The following is a 20,190-nucleotide window of genomic DNA, read 5'->3' as shown; positions in this document are numbered from 1 at the left end:
TCTAGAATGACCTTTCAGAAAGCAAATTGCCAAGGAAAATGACTTTGGATGAACACAAACACACCCCCACATACCCACTCCCTCCCTGAAGACCCAGCCAGGGGAGGAACATGACAAATCAACTCCTGGCACAGTGTTCCTGGGTTGCAGACAGTTGTTATCCTGACTGTTGGCAGTGCCACATGCCCAGCTGTGTCCTTGGCTGCTGTCTCTGAGTCCTGAGCTCTCCCTGGCTCAGTGTGTCTCTGGAGAAAATATCACCTTTTTGTCTCTGCTGCCTTCCTCTTGGGGCTTGGGAAATGCTCACCTCTGGCCAACCTCTGGCCAACCTCTGGATAGTCGACTGGGGCTATCATTCTGCTGTGCTCCAACTCCTGGGACTTCAATTTCTTTCCATGGTATGCAAATAGATTTATTTCAAAATGTGTCTTTTGATCCCATCTTGAATGCTACTAGGCTTAGCTCTGTTAATGCAAGACACTACAGGCTATGTGACTTGGGCAAGTCACTTAACTTCCTTTGGCCTCGTTTTCCTCATGTATAAAGTGGGGCTAATAGTATTTCTAGGATCCTAGTTTTAAGGCAGGGCTAGAAGGGACTTGGGAGGCTATCTGGCCCATTTTATAGATGAGTAAACTGAGCCCTAGGGAAGAGCCTTCCCCTCTGAGATGAGCTTTTCTCTCTGTAGATATCTTCTCCCTACCTAGTTCCTTTTATGATTGAAAATTGTATATTGCCTGCCATATTGGTGAAGGTTTGTGTTTCCTGTCCCCAGCCTTGAGGGCAGGGCTTGCTTATGGTGCCTGGCATACATTAAGGGCTTAATAAATGTTTATTGGCTGGCTCTGTAGTTACACAGTGACAAAGGCAGGACGTGATCCCACCCTTTCTTCAGGCTTTGACATGGCCCTGGGGACTGTTCTCTGACACCTTCCTTGACTTCAGCAGGGGGCAGGGGTCCTCCCCACCCCCTCCTGCTCATCCTCCCGAGGTCTCTGGTTCACTTCATTTTGGCTGGATGCCAGCCTTGGTCAGGGCTCCTTGGTGCCCATCCAGGCTGTGTGGTGGCTTCAGTATTGACTGGCCATCTTTGCTGGTAAATATTCATGCCATGTTTCCTCCCTCTTGTCCCAGCTGTCTGTGTGAAAGCAGGCAAGTCGTGTCTGGAAGGGAGATGAGAGAGACAAGCCCGCAAGCTAATTTCCCATCTCTCACTTGGAGCTACGCAGGGAGAAGGTAGTTTAAATCTCTTCAGGGTAAAGATTAAAGTGAGGATGGGAAGAAAAACCTATTATTTGCCAAGGAGCAGCTAGAAATCAAGGCTTTGGGAGATTCGATTATGGAGAAGCAGTCAGCAGGCTGTCTGGGAAGGGACAGAGGGAAAGGAGAGAAAAAAAGCAAATATGTCATGGGAGAGCAATGAGAAGTGACAGCAGCCTGCGTAGCATCTTGGTATTAGAGACTGTTAGCATTGGGAGGGACTACTGGAGATTGTTACAGAGAAAGAAACTGAGTCCCAGAAGGAGAAAATGATTCCCTGGGGTCACAGAGCCACAGTGGAACTGCTAGCTCATCGTTCTAAGGCACACACCATCTCTGGGTGGTTCGAGGCTGGAGGGAAATCAAGGGGCAGGCACCAGGGACCTTGGGCAGAGAGCCAAGGAAAAGTGCAGGATGTCCTTCCACTCCACTCCTCTTTTTCTTTCCCTGGCCTTGGTGGAGGACAGGCATTATGTCTAGAGGCAAAGACCAATGTCTGTGCTCATGAGATGGGGGGGCAAGCTTCCCCCTTCCCCATTCCTCTACCCCACCCTCAAGCTGTGGCTGGTGGGGAAGGCTCCAGGGTATATGAGGAAATGCAGGCAGAGCCAGTGGGAATCCTGTAGCCAAGTTGACTTGTTGCAGCCAAATTGAAAAACTATTTAGAGTGTTGGCAGAGAAGGAGAGGGAGAGGAGGAGGGAAGGAGGGAAGAAAGGAGAAAAAGAGAGAGAGAGAAAGAGAGAGAGAGAGAGAATGAGAGAGGGAGAGGAGGAAGAAGAGAGGAGGGGGGAGGGAAGGAGAGAGGCAGAAAATGGGAGAAAGAGGGGAAAGAGGGATGGAGGGGGAGAGAGGCAGACAGAGAGAATGGAAGGAGAGGAGGGAAGGAAGGAGGGAGAGGGAGAAAGAGAGAGAAAGACTGGGAAGGAGAGAGGAGGGAGGGAGAGGGAGAGAGAGGGAGAGATGGGAAGACAGAGACAAAGAAGAGAGACAGAGAGAGAAGGGAAGAAAGAGAAAAGGAAAGGGGGAGAAGGAAAGAAAGAAAGAAAAGGGGAAAGGGAGAAGGGGAAGGAGAGAAAGAGGGAAAGAGAAAGAGAGTAGAAGAAGAGGAGGAGGAAGAAGAGGGAGGGGGAGAAGAGAATCCTCTTCCTTTCCTCCTTTCCTTTTTAGTATGCAGGGTACTCATTGTGTGAGCAGTCCCAAAAATATTCTGCTCACAAGATCATTTTATCCCAAACCTCCAAACATCTCCCCCACCCCCACTGAGGCTTCCACCTCTCCTCCGCCCCAGGTTCTTTTCTTTTCCCTCTCCTCCCACCCTTCCCCATCCCCCACCCCAGGCTCCTTGGCCTCCAGCACACAGTAGAGAAATCCCACGCAGTTACTACCCTGATCAGTCCCCGAGAATGGAGGTCCCCTGTTTATCTCATCTATTAGCAGTTGCCTGTTCTGTTCCCACTGCATGGCTGTGTGAGAGACAGGGAACCCTCCCCAAAGAGGATGTCAGCCCAGCTGACTCAGGCAAGGGGCCCACCCAAGCATGCTGAGGTGGGCGTGGGGAGTTAGGGGGTGTCAAGGCTCCCAGGGCTGCCTCCACTGCCTGGTCCAACATCTGGACAGTTCCCACCAAGCCAGCTGTCCTGTGGACTCCGTACCCTAGGCATCCTTGGTGTGGGGGGAGCTCCAGTCACCCAGTGGACACATCCTGGCGTGAAGAACTCTACTTGGATCTCCTGATGGGGTTCCTCTGTCCCCCTCCCCCTTTCATGGCAGTGTGTTGCTTAGGGGGTGACAGAGTAGGGGAGGGGAGATGTCTTCTCGAGTTTATCTGCTTGCCATTTTCCCAGGCCTGGGACCACCTTCTCTCCTCTTCCTGGAAGTTGGAGAGGGAGGTCAGATTTGCCAAGACCACCCTCGGGGGCCCACTGTGCAATGCAGATGAATGACATACTGGAAAAAAGGCAAGGAGGTTCATGTCAATTAACATGTCAGTTATCAAGCCCCATCCCATGTGCCAGGTATAGGGGATACCAAGACAAAGCTTGAAATAATGCCTGCCTTCAAGTAGCTTATAGTCAGTCTGTCGGGGAAGACATCTGACACAAGCACAGCGTGTCCAGTGCAGTTTAAAGCTATAGTGCACTAAGACTTTTGGATGCCCTAAGCATGTATTTATGTCTGTGCACACACACACACACATGTTCTATTGGGGTACAGGGAGAAGGGGATGATAATATGTCATAGAGGAACAGATTCAAATCCTTAGTATCACACGGTCCAGGGTCCCAGAAATTGGGAAACCTGGTATTTAGTTTGGCTTTGTTGGGGAACTAGCTAGCTGTGTGACCCTGAGAAGAGTTCCTTAGCCTCTCTGGGTCCCCTGGATCCCACCCTTAAAGCAGGAAGGCTTTTGGTGGTTTGGCCACCACAGGGAATGTGCTGGAAGCTACTGACTCAGAATTCAGGAGGTGTGAATTTTCAACCCTTCCAGCTGAGACTTCACTTTCTCCTTCCTTCATTCATAGGATCATCGATCTAGGGTTGGGTGGGAGCTTGAGAGTTTATCTAGTCCAACAAACTAGTGCCTTTTACAGACGGGGAAACTGAGTCACCAAAAAGGAAAATGACTTGCCAAGTCATGCAGATAAGAACCAAGATCTGATTTCATATCCCTTTTTTCATGTATTCTCATCTTTTCTCCCTCCTTTCCCCCTTTTCTTTCTCCCTACCTTCCTTTCTCCCTCCTTTCCTTTCCTTGGAGAGTGGGAGTGGCTTGAAGTCCTTGTGAGATGAGAACAGGCCCCTCCCATCATCTCTCTCACACCCCCAACTGCTATGGCTGAGACCTTTGGTTCCCCACACCCCAAGTGAAACCTGGAGGATTGTGAGTCACAGGCCCCAGGAGCCATTAGCTAACTTGGCCATAAATCTGGTCCAGGAGAACTGCCTCCCCCTTTTTATCACTTCCTGTCCCTCCTTTCCCCCTCCCTTGCTTCTCTGTCCCTTCATTCTTCCTCTCCCTCCTGACTCCTGCCTCCCTTTCCTTCCCACTCTCCTTCTTCCTCTCCCTTTTTCTCTCTCCCCCTCCCTTCTTCAAGTCAGGAATCCATTGGAGAAAAATAAATTAAAAAAACAAACAAACACAGAGATACGTGTTGGGGAGGGTGCCATCTGCCTGAGCCGAGCAAAGCAAGGACTGGCTGCCAGTCAGGTTGGCAGGCCATGCCAACAAGCAGCAGCCTTGTATCGGCTCCCCTGGGGCTCCTGGAGCCCCCTTCCCGAGGTCATCTTGTCCATTCCCCTGCCTGCAGGAGTGGATGGAAACCAGTCTAGGCATAGCAGAGGATCCTAAATGAGAGATCTCAGGGAAGCCTCCTGGGGCCTCCCCTCTAGCTCAGGCCACTTTCTGCCTTGCCCCCTAAGTCTCTTCCACATTTCCAGGGTCAGCTCCCCACCCTTCTGGTTTACTGAGTCCTCTGGGGCTAGGGAGATAGGATTGGTGAAGTCACCAAGGAGCCTGGAGCTGAAAGGGACCTGAAAGATTATTTAGTCTTACCCCCTAACTTTAGAGATGAAGAAGAAGGCCCCTAACCGCAAACATCAGGTAATGGCCAGTATTTATACATTTACATTTGCCCACTCCAGCGATTCCCACAACAACCCTGGGAGGTAGAGATTATTATTAAATATTATAATTTTGCGGATGAGACACCTGAAACAAACAGAGGTTAAGTAACTTGTCTAGGCTCACACAGCTAGTAAGCCACCGAGTCAGGATTTAAATTCAGGTCTTCCTGATTCCAGGTCTAATACAAGCTCACACAGTAAGCATCTGAGGCAGGATTTGAACTCAGCTTTCCTGGATTCCAACCCTCTTACTCCGCTAATCTTTTCTTTTAATTTAAATTTTTTTAATTTTTAAAAATTCATAAGTATTTATTTTCTCTCCTTCCTGTCTTCTCCTCCTCTCGCTGAAAAAATAAAGAAAAACAAAGCCCATGTGACAGATATGCACAGATAAATGAAACAAACCTCCACATTGACCTCCATGGTCAGAAACAGGATTTTCTGAAATCATGCCTGGGCATTTATTTCACCGAGCAGAGCTGTTGCATGGGTCATTATTGGATAAATTGTTCTCTTGGCTCTTCTCACATCACTTGGCATCATCCCCTCCAAGTCTCCCCAGGTTTCCCTGCAACTTTCCCTAAGGCCCAGTAGCATCCCATTCCTTTCCCACATTCCCAAAATGACCAGCACCGCTGTGGTCTCCCCTTTGACACTCTAAAGATGTGCTTCTTTATTCGTCCTCAAACACTTCTGAAAAAAAGCATGGAGCAGGGATTGGGGGGGACAGGGACAAAGGTTGGGTGTAGCCAAGGAAAAATGATTTTGGACAGAGCATCTGCTTCCTAAGAATGATTGCTGATTGAATGAATGATAATAGTTCACATTTATATCATTCTCTGAGGTTTACAAATCACTTTACAGATATTTCATTTAACCTAATGACAACCCTAGGAGGTAGGAGATGCTGTTATCCCCATTTTACAGATGAGGAGACTCAGACAGACTGAGGCTGAGTGGTTTGTTCAGGGCCATACAGGCTAATAAGTACCTGAGGCCAGGAACATTGTGCAGAGTGGGAGAAGGGGCAGGAGAAGGCTGATAGTTTTAATGGAAATTGGATAGCCTGGAAATAAATAATCTGGACAACCGAAAAAACCAAATCCATGATTCTTTCTTCCGAAATGTGGGCCCAGCTCAGGGCAAAGCACCAGTATGAATTATCTCTGCTTCAAGATCCCAAAGAGGTCGGTTGTCTGCTGCCCTGGGGGCATTGGGGAAGTGAGAAGGTGGGCCCTGGGGGAGGCCTGGTTGGCCTGAGGTGGGCACTGTGCCCCAGTAGGTTGGTGGAGGAAGGGGGCTGAGGATGGAAGTTACCGACTTACGTATGAATTAATCCGAACAGCTTTTAGATTGAACCAGAGCTGGCAGAGAATATTGCAAGGAGAGTGATGGGGGAAGGAACCAGGCTGGAAACGAGGCTCCTTGGCCCGTGGACAAGGTGGGAGCACAGCCACTTTTTTCCATAAACCCACAGAATCATAAATTTAGACACAAATAGGACCTTTGAGGTTATCTAGTTCAGGCCCCTCATGTTGAGGAAACTGTCAAGCAGAGAGTCTGGCATGCAGTAGGTGCTTAATAATCCCTCACACACCATACAACATTTCACAGCTCTTCTGTTTTAGGGGAGAACCCCTGCTTGGGAAAGAGCTAGAGGCTGGAAGAGCCCCAGGGTCACCCCTGGGCACAGGGGTGAGAGAGGCCCTGCCAGGCATCTTGGTCTCCTTTTTGGCTGTGCTCAGGCCTAGTATGGAACATGGGCTCTTCTCCTGGGGCAGTTTCTCTGCTTCTTGATTTCAGAGACACCGGAAAAGCAGCTTACAAAATCACTGGTTTGTCTCTGGGATGAGGTCCCCTCATTCTACCACCTCTGCCAACTTGCCATCATACAAGGTTGTGTAAGAGACTGGGTGCTCTAGCAGATAGAGCCCAGGGAGGAAGGAAGGGGAGAGAAACCAGGGCTCTGCCCCCTCCCTCCCTCAAACTTGCTTTTTCCTCCAGGCCTCAGTTTCTTTATCTGTAAAGTGCAAATGAGCATTAGAAGGCTTAACTGAAGCCTTGGGAGGGGTCGTATTGAAAATCGCAAGATGGACCCAGCTAGTTGGTGCAGGGGTTAGAACACTGACCCTGAAGTCAGGGGGACCTGAGTTTAAATCCAGCCTCAGACACTTATTACCTGTGTGACCCTGGGCAAGTCACTTAACCCTGATTGACTAAAAAAAGGAAGAAAATAGAAGCCTGAGATAACTATAAAAATAGAAATTATTGTCCTTAGAAAGGACTTTGCTAACAAAAAACCTAAAGGTCAAAGAAACTTGGAAACATGCTTAACTTCTGGCCGCGTCCACTGGGAGCCTCCAGCCCAGGCTGGAGGAGTTAGAGTCATGCTGGGAGAGTACCCCACATCCTTCTATTATTCCAGTCCTCCAAGGGGCAGGTTTGGTCCGCCCCATGTGATTTGACTGTTGAGAGCCAAAGTCAGGTGACTCCTTCTGCTTGACGCTCAAAGTGGAAAGATCGTTGGGTCTAGAGTGAGAGGTGGTGGAGTCAAATCTTTCCTCTGCCACTTCATGCCTGTGAGACCTTGGGTAAATCACTTAGCAACCTAGGTTTCGGTTTTCTCATTGGTAACTATAATGGAGGGATTTGATTCAATTCTGAAGCCCTTTTGATCTGGAGATCTAATGATCCTATGAACATGGTAGGGTAGATGTTATCATCCCCATTTTACAGATGAGGACACTGAGGTTCCTGTAACCTAGCTAGATAGTTAGAGTCCAAGAGAATGAGCTCGTGTCAGAATGAACAGTTTCTCTCACTGGGCTTTGCTTCTTCCCAGGCCCCTTCCCCAGGGCAGTGGGAGGGAGGTGGGGCTGTCATTCTGATGTCCAGGCATGGAGTGGGCATCTTGGGCACACTGCCAGTTCACACTTCCCTGCTTCCTGCCCGCCCTCTCCAGGGCTTCAGCTGGTGTTGGCAGGGAGATAGGGGGAGCCTGCCGCAGCAAGCTCTGATCTCTCCCTGCTCCCCTACTTGTTCATTCTCTGAGCATCCTTGGGAGAAGGTGTGTGGGTGGGTTTGCTCTCTTCTCCTCCCTCCCTCCCTCTTCTTCTCTTTCCCCTCCAGGGCGAGACCAGCTGCTGAAATTTTCTCCACTTGTTCCTTTGGTTGCTATAAATCCAAGCAGCAGATTTATCATCTTGGGACAAGGGCTCAGAGGAGAGGCTGCCTAGGGGGGTGGAGTGGATGGGAATTGGAGATCTCTCCTGGGCACAGGGACCCATGGCTTACAGCCCTGGTGGGATGGGGTAGGGAGGGAGCAGATAGGCAGTGAAGGGGGTGGGGGTAGAGAGGAGAGACAGCACTTGCCCCCTCCTCATCTTTGTTTTAAAGCAGAGATTCTTAACTAGAGGTCTGATGACCCCCAGGGTCACATATAGATTTCAAGGGATCGAGAAACTTGGACGGGGGGGAAATGACATCTTTGTTTTTACTAAGTCTCACTGAAATTTAGCATTTCTTTCAATTATTTAAAAGCATTGTTGTGAGAAGAGGTCCTGAGGTTTGGCTGGACTGCCCCAAAAGGTTCCCTTGTTTCAGGGGAAAGGGATCTTAGCAAACATCCTGTCCCTCCCCTGAGTGTGGTAACCAGTGTTGACACCAGCAACAGGCTTGGGCATCAGAGACCTCACGCCTGCCACAAACCCACTAACCCTTGTGTATTCCGGGCAAACCTGCAGCCAGGCTTCTCCGAGGCAGTGGTGGCGAAATGAGGGGGCTAAGTGTCAGTGCAAGTCTGCCAGTGACCTCTCCCCGGGGGCCAGGAATGCAAACTTTGAGACAGTTACTCATCCAGTTTCTTAAAACAGGGGAGATCTGAGAAAAGAGACATGATTGTCCAGTCTCCAGTATCAAAGGTGGGCTTGTTCTCATCACAGGGCTGGAGGGGACCAGAGAGGGCATCAAGTTTACCCTCCCATTTCACAGAGGAGAAAGTTGAGGCTCAGGAAAATGACTTGCCCAAGGTCACACATGTTGTATCTGGCAGAGCTAGGATTAAACCCAGGTCCTCTGACTCCAAATTCATTACTTATTCTGCTTAACCACATCTTTCTCTTGCTTCAGACAGAGCTGGTTAGAGGATGCTGTAGGTAAGGAAACCCAAGCCATCCCTAAGTTGTGGCAGGTACTTTTCCTCTCACCCAGTGGCTCCAAAGGAGCCATCCTAGAGGGAGCCCCCCGTACCCTGTCTCCCAGTCCTGGACTGCCTGCTGAAGCCCTACTGTAGTCCAGGCTGGGGATGTACCGGGAGAATGCAGCATTTCATTTCTCTCTGGCTGAATGAAGCAGGCATCAGCCAGTTCAGAAGGGGCCCCATGTCCAGGCTTCTGCCCCTCACCTTGGTTCATCCCTTTGCTCCCACAGGACTTGGGTATGGAGTCAACATCACTGGATGATGTCCTCTACCGCTATGCCAGCTTTCGGAACCTGGTGGACCCCATCTCGCACGACCTCATCATCAGCCTGGCCCGCTATGTGCATTGCCCCAAGCCAGTAGGTTGCATTGCCTCTTACAGTGGCTAAATTGCTGGGGGGATTGGGGTAGGCTGGGCTTTTTTTTTTCATTGAAGTGTTCATGGACGGAGGATGGAACCCATCCAGTGCATCCAAGAAAAACAATAAGAAAGAGCTCCAGAGCTGAAAGGGACCTTATATGCCACCTAATCCGACCCTTTAATTTTACAGATGAGAAAACTGAGGCCCTGAGCAGTAAGTGTCTTGCCCAAGGTTCAGGCATCAGAAGTTGAATTTGAACTCAGCTCCTCTAGGTCTAAGCCAACTTTTCTTCTCCCTCCTTACCCTGAGAGTCAGGAAAGTGGGGTACATTGACCCAGAGAGGCCAAGCAAGGAAATACAGCCCATTCCAGATGTCCTAAGCCTTAGCGCTCAGGGAATAGAGCAGACCAGGTCTATGATGAGCTGTGGGTATGTCGACATGGATGGGGGTTGGTATGGCTTGGGTTGGAAGTTAAATCCCAAAGCATTTACCAGCTTCTGGAAACAGCCTCGGACCCCTGTGAGGTTCTGAAGGTTGGAGGGAGTGAAAGAAAAAGCCAGACAAACATCTACCCTTTTCCCTTCCAGCTCTGGAGCCATGGCAATCACTCTGTCACCAGCAGGGAGTCCTCCCAGCATGCCAGCTACTGGGGAGGATGGAGGGAGCGGTGGGAACTGGGGCTGCCCTGATAAAGTGGGCTTTGTTCCCCCAGCTCTGGGGAGGAGCTGCCTCAGTGGGGAGGGGGTGGGGATGTCCCCCCTCTCCCCGCCAGGCCTTGGGATCTCACTTCTTAGGTCTTCCCGGTCCCCTCTCTGCTCTCCCCTTCCCTTCTAGATGGAAATTGCCCACAGCCTCAGAAAGAAGCTGCTTTGACCTTGAGTGTTACTTAACCTCTTTAGGTCTCAGTTTCCTCCTTGGTAAAATGAGGGGGCTGAACCAGATGGCTTCTGGGGCCTTTTCCAGCTCTAAGTCTTTGGTCCTATAAATTTGGAAATGACATCCTTTCTCTGAACCCGTGTCCTCCTTTTGTAAGCGAAGGGCTTGAAAATAAATGAATGTAAATAAATGAATGTATAGATAAATAGATAAAAAGAAGGACGGAAGATACAAAGAAGCTGGCAGAGAGGACCTCTAAGGTCTCTACCAGCTTTTATCTGGGATTCTGATGCCCTATCTCATATACACACACACACACACACACACACACACACACACATATATACATACATACATATGTGTATATATATATATATATATATACACACATATATACATATCCTACTGAACATACAATATAAGGAGAACATTTATCAGCCAGTTAACTAGTCAGTCAGCAAGGACTGATGAAGGCCCTACCAGACTAGAGGCACTCAGCTACTGCTGGGGATAGACATAACACTGTCCTCACCCTCAAGGAACTCACATTCCTCATGGCAGATGTGTATGTAAATGGGTATATGGCTTGCTTCCACCCTGGGCACTTGTACCCAAGATGCCCAGGCCTCAGGAAGAGGGCAACCCCACAAACCACCTACAAGTTCTCTACCTGCCCCTCTGGGATGTCTCAAGAAGGCAAGGTTTTTTCCTTTCCCTTGAAGGCAGGAAATGTGCCCCCACCCCCACCCCAAAGGACACTGGAGACCAAGAGCTGAACAACAGTCTTCTCAGAGATCTCCTGTTCTCTGTGCCAGGGGACAGATTGTCTAGGCTCTGAGTCCTGGGGCTTAAGGCAGGGGTTCCCTGACACCAGTGATTCCCAGCCACATAATTCAAAGTACCAGCTTTGGAGAGAGAGAGAGACAGACAGACAGAGAAACAGATAGAGACAGAGACAGGAGAGGTTTGGCAGGTGGTGAGCAAGGACTCCTGGCCCATATAAGAAACATTCTTCTGTCTTCAGGGTTTGTTTTTAATTAACTGTAGGAGGGAGAGCTGGGAATCCAACAGTGGAAAGTGGCTAGGAGGTGATCCAACAGTAATGGCTGGCTTCTAGTGACAGGGCTGAGAAGGGAAGGGGTTGAACTGGCCTCTAGGTCCCTTCTAGCTCCAATTTCTTCTGAAAGGTGTCTAGCTTGGAGAAGGAAGACCTAAGGAGGACGTTCCAGCTGCCAGCAGGTATTGGAAGGATTGTCTTTCCAGACAGAGCTTCACCTTGTTCTTCTCGGCCCCAGAGGGCAGAACTCAGATGGGTGAAGTGGCCAGAGGCAGGTTGAGGCTTCCTAACAATGTATTCAGTCCTAACGTGGGCTGGGCTGCTTTGGAAGGTAGTGAACTTGCCTCTACTGTAAATCTTCAGGCAAAGACTGGATAAGCACTTCTTTGGGTGTATGTGGTGGGGTGGTGAAATGTAGAAAGTGAGTTTTAAAATACTGTTATTGATACTGATTTTATATCGCCTGTATTTCCCAATAAATCTCTCTTTTCTTCCCCTCCAGAGCCATCCCTTAAAAAGGGGGAAAAAAATCAGTAAACTAACCTAGGCATGAAATAAGTCCAACATTATATGCAGATTTCTATACCCAGAGGCCCATTCTTCTACAAAAACTCTTCTTTGGGGTCAAATGAAGCATTATAATTTCACAGCCTTCAGTTCGGCTTATTTTGTTGTTATCCTATCTGCATTGTTGTGGTCAATTCATATATTAGTTTTCCTGTTCTGCAGACTTTTACTTTGCATCAGTTCATATAAATTTTCCCATGCTTCTCTGAATTCCTCATGTACATTATTTCTGTAATAACCATTACCTTCCTGTGCCACAGTTTGTTTAGCCATGCCCTATGTAATTAATGGGTACCTACTCTGTGCCCTCTTCTTTGTACTACAAAATGTCCTGTTTTAGTTATTTCAGCATATATGGGTCTTTTTTTCATTGACCTCCTCAGTGTAAATGCCTAACAATAGGATCTCTAGACCAGATGGTATGGATAACTCTTCTTAGATCATTCCAAATTGCTAATGTTTGGACCAGTTCACAACCTCGAACACATGAGGAGCTTCACAAATGCTCTTGACTTGGCTTAATGAGCCCCTTTTTCCTCAGCCTTCCAATACTGACTAGTCCTCCATTTTATCATGGATAATTTTCTTTGTGTGAGATTGAAACCTCAGAGATCTTTTCATTTACATTTCTTATGTAAATCTTTTACATAGGTAATAGTTTTTTCAAAACTGCTTGTTCTTGGCCTTTCATCATTTATACAGTTGTGTCAGTTCCACGTATATGCATCTATACATATATATAGCATCAAATCCTTATAAGAAAGAGTTTGTTACAATTTTTCCCCCATCAGCTCCTTCATATCTTATTCTATTTGCATTAATTTTGTTCATGCAAAAAACTCTTGAACTTCATATAATCAAAATGACCTGTTTTATCCTTGGGATCACCTCTGTCCCTTGTTTGGTTAGGGATTCAGTCATACTTGTGAAAGGCATTGGATCCAATTCTCTTCTAATTTTTTAATGCTGTCATCTTTAATATTCAAATCAGATACATTTTGAGCTTATTGTAATAAATTGTGTAGGATGCTGACCTTACCCTGATTTCTCCTAAACAGATTTCCACTTTTCCAGGCAGTTCTTATCGAATAGATAGTCCTTTCCCCCAAGTAATTTATTTTCACATATTGTCACACACTGGATTATTTTCAATGGTTTGATTCTTTCTTGTCTAGTCTTTTCCACTGAATAATTGTTATTCAGCCATTTTTTCAGTTATGTCTGACTTTCTGTGACCCCATTTGGAGGTTTTTATTTTAGCAGATACTGGAGTCGTTTGCCATTTCCTTCTCCAGCTCATTTGATGGATGAGGAAACTGAGACAAACAGGTGAAGTGACTTGCCCAGGGTCACACAGCAAGGGAGTGTCTGAGGCCAGATTTAAACTCAGGAAGATGAGACTTCCTGATACCAAGCCCTATGCTTTATCCACTGCATCATCTAGCTGCTTTTCCCTTTTTTTTAAACCAGTCCCAAATAGTTTTGATGCTTTGCAATATAATTTGAGATGTAGGAATCAGTTTTTTTGGGGGGGAGAAGGGTGAGATGGGGTAAGAGGGAACATTCTAAGTTGGGAACAGCTTGGTCCCTGAGATCAGATATGGGATGGTCAACCTGAGAATTGTGTTGTTCAGGTGGGTTAGTGGAAGAGAGTGAGGTTAGGAGCCTTGGGGTTGGATGAAGGAGAAACCACCTTGCACCCACCATCTCTCCTCTTCTCTCCCTCCCCACCAGGGAGAGAAGTGGGGGTGATAGGGATGAGCACCTGCTCCATCCAGATTACTGAGGTCAGTGCAGGGAGGAGATAGGAAGATGGGTAAGACAAGCTGATGGAGCTTCCAGCCCCGCAGGGAAGATTTGATATAATTGATCCTAGAGTTTATTTCTCTTCTTCACACCGAAGGAGATCAGAGAGATCAGATGATGGGATTGTAAATGTAGAGGTGAAAGTGGCCTCAGAGGCCATGGACTCCAAGTGGCTTATATCACAGACAAGGAGACAGAGGAGTGAAGGGACTGACTGACAAGTAGTAGGTGGCCAAGTGAGATCTGAACCCAGGCCCTCAGACTTCCGGCTCAGCATTCTCTTCCTTCTCCATCCTGCATCCCCTCAAAGGGATCTCTGATTTAGAAATTGTAAGGGCTGAGCCAACTAGGAGGCACAGGGGATAGAGCACTGGCGTCAGGAGGAGCAGAGTTCAAATCTGGCCCCAGACACAGTGACCTTGAGTGTCTTTCCCGCCGCTCCTCCCCTCCCACCCCCGCCGAAAGAAAAAGAAAATGGAAGGGACTTCAGCTGTCATTTAGACCAGAGGTGCTCAAAGGATGTCCTTGCAGGGGGGCCATGAGCTCAAAACTGTTTCATAAATAACGTTCAGACACTTTGATTTCTAATATGATAACTATAAATAGATATAACCCACTTAAACAAAAGTTGTTTTGGGCAGAGGGGTCCTCAGTCATTTTTAAGAGAGGAAGGTGGTCCTGAAACCAAAAAGTCTGAGAACCACTGGCCTAGACAAATGTCCTCAGAGAGTTGAAGTGTCTGGCTGAAAGCCAAGCACTTAATAAGCAGCAGGGCAGGGATCCAACCCTGTAAAGGGCAAGGGTTGGACTAAGGGGCTTCTAAGGTTCTTCACAGCTCTAGGTCTCTGATCCAGTGGGAGAGATGAGAAGACCAGAGGTGGAGAACACAGGACTTTTCTTCCTTTCATTAGCTCATTCCCTTCCCTGGCTGCATCCCTGAGTCCAGTGATTTGCTGGGAAGTAGGGCCTAATTGATCTCATGAGGATTAAGCAGGTGAATTGGGTAAGAGTGGAGGAAAAGGCTGAGCTCCTCAATCTTCACTGACCAGACTTTAGGCCATGACTAGCTAGTCTGCTCCTAGGAAAGGAGTCAGAAGGAGGGCTGGGCTCCTCCTGCCCAGAGGGATGCGCCTTCCATCAAGAGGTGGGGGAAGAGACAGTGGGAGACACAAGAGACTGAGCAGAGAGGGGAACGGAGAGGCACCATGGAACCATGGAAAGGGCACTTGCTCTGGTGGCTGACATCTGGGCTCAATCCTGCCCTTGAAGCTTCCTTGCATATATGACCCTGGACAAGTCATTGTAGCTCCATAAACCTCAGTTTCCTCGTCTGTAAAATGAGGAAAGTTGAACTAGAATCACTCTAAGATCCTTTCCAGCTTATTCCTATTGAGCCTGTGATCCTAGGAAGGGACCCTCAAGGTCACTGTCCATGCCCACCAAGAAGAGAAGACAGAACATAAGCTCCTGGAGAGCAGGCACTGTTTCATTTTTGTCTTTGTATTGCAGTGCCTGGCATGGAGCAGGCCCTCATTAAGGACCTACTATGTGCCAAGCACTATGCTGAGCTCTGGGGGCACAAAACAGTGGTAAAAGACAGTCCCTGTCCTCAAGGAGCTTACAATCCAATAGGGAAGACAATGTCCAAACGGATATATGCAAAGAATCAATGGGAAATAAGAGAGAGAAAGCACTGAAATGGTGGGGGAGGGGGAAGAGGCTTCCTGTAGAATATGGAATTTTAGTTGAGTCTTAAAGGAAGCCAGGTTGGTCAGCAGTCAGAGCAGAGGAGAGAGGGCATTCCAACGTCAGAGGACAGCCAGAGGGGAGACCCAGAAGGGGGGCCAGTGTCACTGGCTCAGGGCTGGTGGATTGATGGACCAGTAGATTTGGTAAGAGGGATCAATCCGACCCAGCATGCTTCAGGAAAAGCCTCTATGGCCCTCAGGCCTGTGAGACACCGGGATCAATCACCAAAGGAGGCAGGTGGATGAGTCTCCTGCTCAGGAAATGTTTGAAGGAAACAATAAGAACCTCACAGTCTAGTGTGGTTTCCCAGAGGTCCAGGATAGAGGATATAGGTCTGAGGGCTTTTGGGGCATAGAACTAGAAGGAACCTCAGAACTCCAAGCCCGTCATTTTATAGGTAAGGAAGCTGAGGCCAGACAAATGACTTATACAAGGTCACACACTGGTAGATGACAGCTCAAGCTTTTGGTTGTATATAGGGTGTGTGTGTGTGTGTTTACACACGTAGATGGGTGAGAGTGGGAGACTTTGGAGAGCTCCCCCCAACCAGGGATACCTGAGGCAAACCAGCATCCTCGGGGAGCAGGTGGGGAATCACCCCACAGGATGTGTTTTCTCCAGAGTAGTTGACTGGAGTGCTTGCCGCTTTTAATCAGAGCAAATTTACTGCCTGGAAAGGGAGCAGATTGAATCTCTTCTCTCTCCCCGACTTGTTTTCCTTGTCACGCTCAACGCCAGGAACATGTGTAGGATGATACCTCTGCTTTCCCTTCTCAGGCTCCCTCAGAAGCCGGGTATGCAGTTTCCAAGCAGGAAGGGAACCAGGGGCCTTTGGCTTGGGCTCTGAGGTTGTAACAGTCCAGTGGAAAGAGCTGTCTCTGGAGTCAGAGGGCCTGGTCTATCATCCTGGATCTAATGGTTGCTACCAAATCATTACCTCTGCTCAGGCTTGGTTTCCTTCTGTCAAATAAAGGGATTGCCCTGGATGACTTCTGAGGGCCTTGCCCGCTCTAGAAGTGCCACCTTGGCTTCACCTCAATGAGTATTTATTTATATCCTGGCTTTGCTTCCTGCCAGCCGATATGGACTTGAGGGAGCCTCTCTGAGCCTTGGTCACCCTGCTTTGTAAAATGACCAGGGTTAGGCTCAGAAGGCAACTGGAGGCAATGGAAAGAGCCCTGGATTAGGGCCTGAGTTTGAATCTTCGTTCTATCAATTATTTCCTGTGTGACTTTACCTCAGATTCCCTGTCTGTAAAAATGAAAGAGACCATGACCTCTAAAATCCTCTCCAGTTCTAATCCAATGACCTTGTGGCCTGATGGTCTCTAAGAGTTCTTTGCAATTCCAAATCCCATGATTCCAGTTGCATGAGCCTTTATGAAAGGCCTGTCTACTTAATGCCAGGTGCCAAACCATGCCCTGGATTTTGTATATTGAATGTGGGACTGCTGAGGTGAACAAGTAGCCCAGGCAGGCCTTCCTACACCCAGACCCTGGAGAAGGGAGCCAGGCTTCTGACTCCGCAGCCAGATCCATGAATTAAATTATCAGGTCCGTGCTGGGCTCTTCTGAGGAAAACCACCATCTCCCCAGCCGCTTCTGCCCTCCCTCTTTCCCAAACTGTCATGTATATATACTTGTATTAATCCACCCTATTTTGGGTCTCCCAATTTTGGGGTCATTTTAAACTTTTATCAGATTGAAATGATACTTTTACAATATCCTGTATATTGAATAAATAGATAGTGAATAAATGCATATGTACACCAAGAAGTTAAATACAAGGCATTTGCATGTATGTTCTCATCTCCCCCTAGACCCTAAGTTCATTCTGGGTAGGGATTGTTTTTTTCTTTGTCCTTGTTTCCTCAGTGCCTAGCACAGGCCCTGGCACACAGAAGGTGATTAATAAGGGCTTGTTGGTTAATTGATTGACACAGGCACCCCTGCTTCCTAAGAGCCCTTGACATAGTTGGGTAGGTTTGACCCAGAGATCTAGAACTAGAGAGGATCCTGGATCTTACAAATGAGGAAATAGTGACTAAGGAAGGTGAAGGGACTGGCCCAAAGACACAGACTCTAAACGTCAGAGGTGGGGTCAGACTGTCCCTTAAGCAGAAGGATAAGAGGAGTTGGGTTCCAACTCCAAATGGAGGTCCCTTAGTTGGGGGCATTGTGCCTGAGCCCAGAGGCCCAAGGTTCAGAGATCATCTCTGACACTTAGGAATTATGTGACCTTGGGAACATTGAGTCACTCCCTGCGACTCAAGTTTCCCCATCTGCAAAATGGAGCCGAAAGAGAATGCTCACACTTCCTCGCCCACAGGGTTGACATGAGGAAAGGGGTTTTCGAACCTTGGAGTGCTCTCGAAGTGGGAGCTAAAATTAACTACATTATCCTCAGAGTTCCGGAGGTACTTCCTTGGCGGCAGGGTTGGGAGGCACAGGAATGCCACAAGGGAGGCGGTGGTTTGATGAGTTCATCTGGGGACACGTCAGGGTGCGGAGGAAGGCAGGGCAGCTTAGCAGAGGAGAGAGGTCAGGGCTGGAGCTGCTGACTTGGGCAGCAGCCTTGGGTGGACCAGCAATGTCTCTAGCCTCCTGAGGGCTGGACCCTGGAGGAGGGGAAATCCTTCTAGAGCATTCTTTGGGCCCCTCACTCTTGGCAAGTTGGGCTCCCCTGGACTGGGCTGTTCATATTCTATGTGTTCATGTGTTTTTGATGGGGAAGGGAGCAGATGACTTTGTTTTCTCCCTTGTTTTCTCCACCGTAAGGTGGCCCTAGTGAGAAAAGAGGGGTTGATGGCAGGCTGAATATGATGGCTTTGGAGCCAGAGGAGCTCAGTTCTGGTCTTGGCTCTCCCATTATCTGCCCTTTCCTCCTCTGGGACTCAGTTTCTTTACCTGTAAAATAAGGGGGTCTCTAAGGTCCCTTCTAGCTCTGAACCTGTGACCGTACTTACTACCTGTGTGACCTCAGGCAAGTCACTGAGCCTGAGCTCAAAGCCCCCTTGGGCCACTCCTGTGTGTGTGTGTGTGTGAGAGAGAGTGTGTGTATCTGTGCTTGTACAACATAGAGAAATTCATCAAGTCCCCTGGATGTTTCAATGAATCCAAGCCCTACTAATGATCTGTATCCCACAGGTACTGTTGGTGAAGCAGGAATGTGGCCTGCCCTCCCACCCCAAAATGGGAAACTTGGGTTGTCTCAGGCCCCAAACTAGTCCTTGGGAGAGTTGCAGGACTCCTAGAGGGAGGCTGAAGTCGTCTGAGGGCAGAGAGCTCAGCAGCCAGACACTGGGCTCTCCCTGAATGAAGGCCAGGATGTCCCCCAGCTAGTTTGCTCTTGACCCAGATCTGGGTTGGCCCTTCCCTGAGCCTTGGCAGCTTGACTAGTCTCCCTTTGCCAATATGACTCCCCTTGCCAGTTTGGATTGGCATGTGTCCCCTCTGTTACTGGAAGGCATGGTCAGCTGCTGCCTGTGGTTTCCTTTGTATTTGATACTCAAACCAAAAAAACCTCCACTCCACTTCCTTTTCCTCCTTTTTCCTCTTCCCTCTCTCCCTCCCTCCTTTCTTTCTCTCTTTCTTTCCTGCCTTCCTTCCTCACTCTCTTTCTTTCCTCTTTTCCCATTTCTTTCTTTTCTTCCTCCCTTCTTCACTTCCTTCCTTCCTTCCTCCCTTCCTCCCTCCCTCCCTTCCTCCCTCCCTCCCTCCCTCCCTCCCTCCCTCCCTCCCTTCCTTCTCTATCTTTCTCCTTATTCTCCCTCTCATCTCCTCCCCCTCCCCGTCTCCTGCTCCTCTTCAGAACTCTCATCCTCCATCAGTTCAAAGGTTCCTGCCCGGGTCTTACTCCCCCTCCTATTCTGGGATGGTCGAACAGACTCCTGTATGCCGCTGGATTGTAGGTCTAGAGCTGAAAGGGCCTCGCTGACCATCCAGTCCAACCCTACTTTATTTATTTATTCAGTGGGTGAATCCACCACTGTCTCTTACTTAACAGCTTGTTTTTATGCCTATAAGAAGTTCAAGAGCTAGTTCCCAAGCTGGGCTGTTCATCTCTGTCTCCCTCAGAACTTCCTTTTGTTCTTTTCTATGCATCTAAAAAATGGTTCAATGAACCTCTTTTCTTTCTTCTTTTTTTTTTTGCCATCACTGTTATTAGCTTCCCCCCTACTAAGGGCCCCCCCTCCATTAGAAAATACCTTCCTTTGTAACAACCACATTCAAGGACAAGAAATACATGTACTGATTATGTTCAAAGATGCATGCCTTGCTGCGTGTGATGGTTCACCTGTAGGCTGCACAGCTGGGGAAGCTGAGACTGGCAGGCTGCCTGAGTCTAGGGGTTCTGAGCTGAGCTCAGGATAAAGCTGATCAGATCAGGTTCCACACGGAGCCCAACGCTAATAGGGTGAGTACCTCTGAGTGGAGGACCACCAGATTGATTGCCTGGGGGGGCCAACTGACCCCTCAGTCTCTCTTTGGTCACTTCCTTCAATGATTCTCCCTAATCTGGGCACAGGTGACCTAAAGGAATCCAAGGGACCTGTACCTCTCTGGTCAATATCCTGATCCCTTGAGAGAACAGAGAGAGAAAGTACTGCCTGTCCCTAGATGGGTCATAACTGGAATCTCATCAGGGGATGAGGGAAGGAAACGCTCTTAAGGTTCTTCATCTATTTTC

The 20,190-nt window shown here is 48.4% G+C and overlaps 1 protein-coding gene across 1 annotated transcript in view; it reads left to right on the top strand.

Annotated features, from left to right (window-relative positions):
- LRRC75A (leucine rich repeat containing 75A) overlaps positions 1-20,190 on the top strand; it is a 117,058-nt gene that overhangs the window by 45,072 nt on the left and 51,796 nt on the right. The window contains exon 2 of the mRNA XM_072640061.1: positions 9,314-9,442. Coding sequence (XP_072496162.1) covers positions 9,314-9,442 — 129 coding nt within the window. The remainder of the gene's footprint in view (positions 1-9,313; positions 9,443-20,190) is intronic.

Source organism: Notamacropus eugenii, chromosome 2 (genome assembly GCF_028372415.1).
Source record: "Notamacropus eugenii isolate mMacEug1 chromosome 2, mMacEug1.pri_v2, whole genome shotgun sequence".
NCBI lineage: Eukaryota > Metazoa > Chordata > Mammalia > Diprotodontia > Macropodidae > Notamacropus > Notamacropus eugenii.
This window is presented reverse-complemented; position numbering and strand designations above follow the sequence as displayed.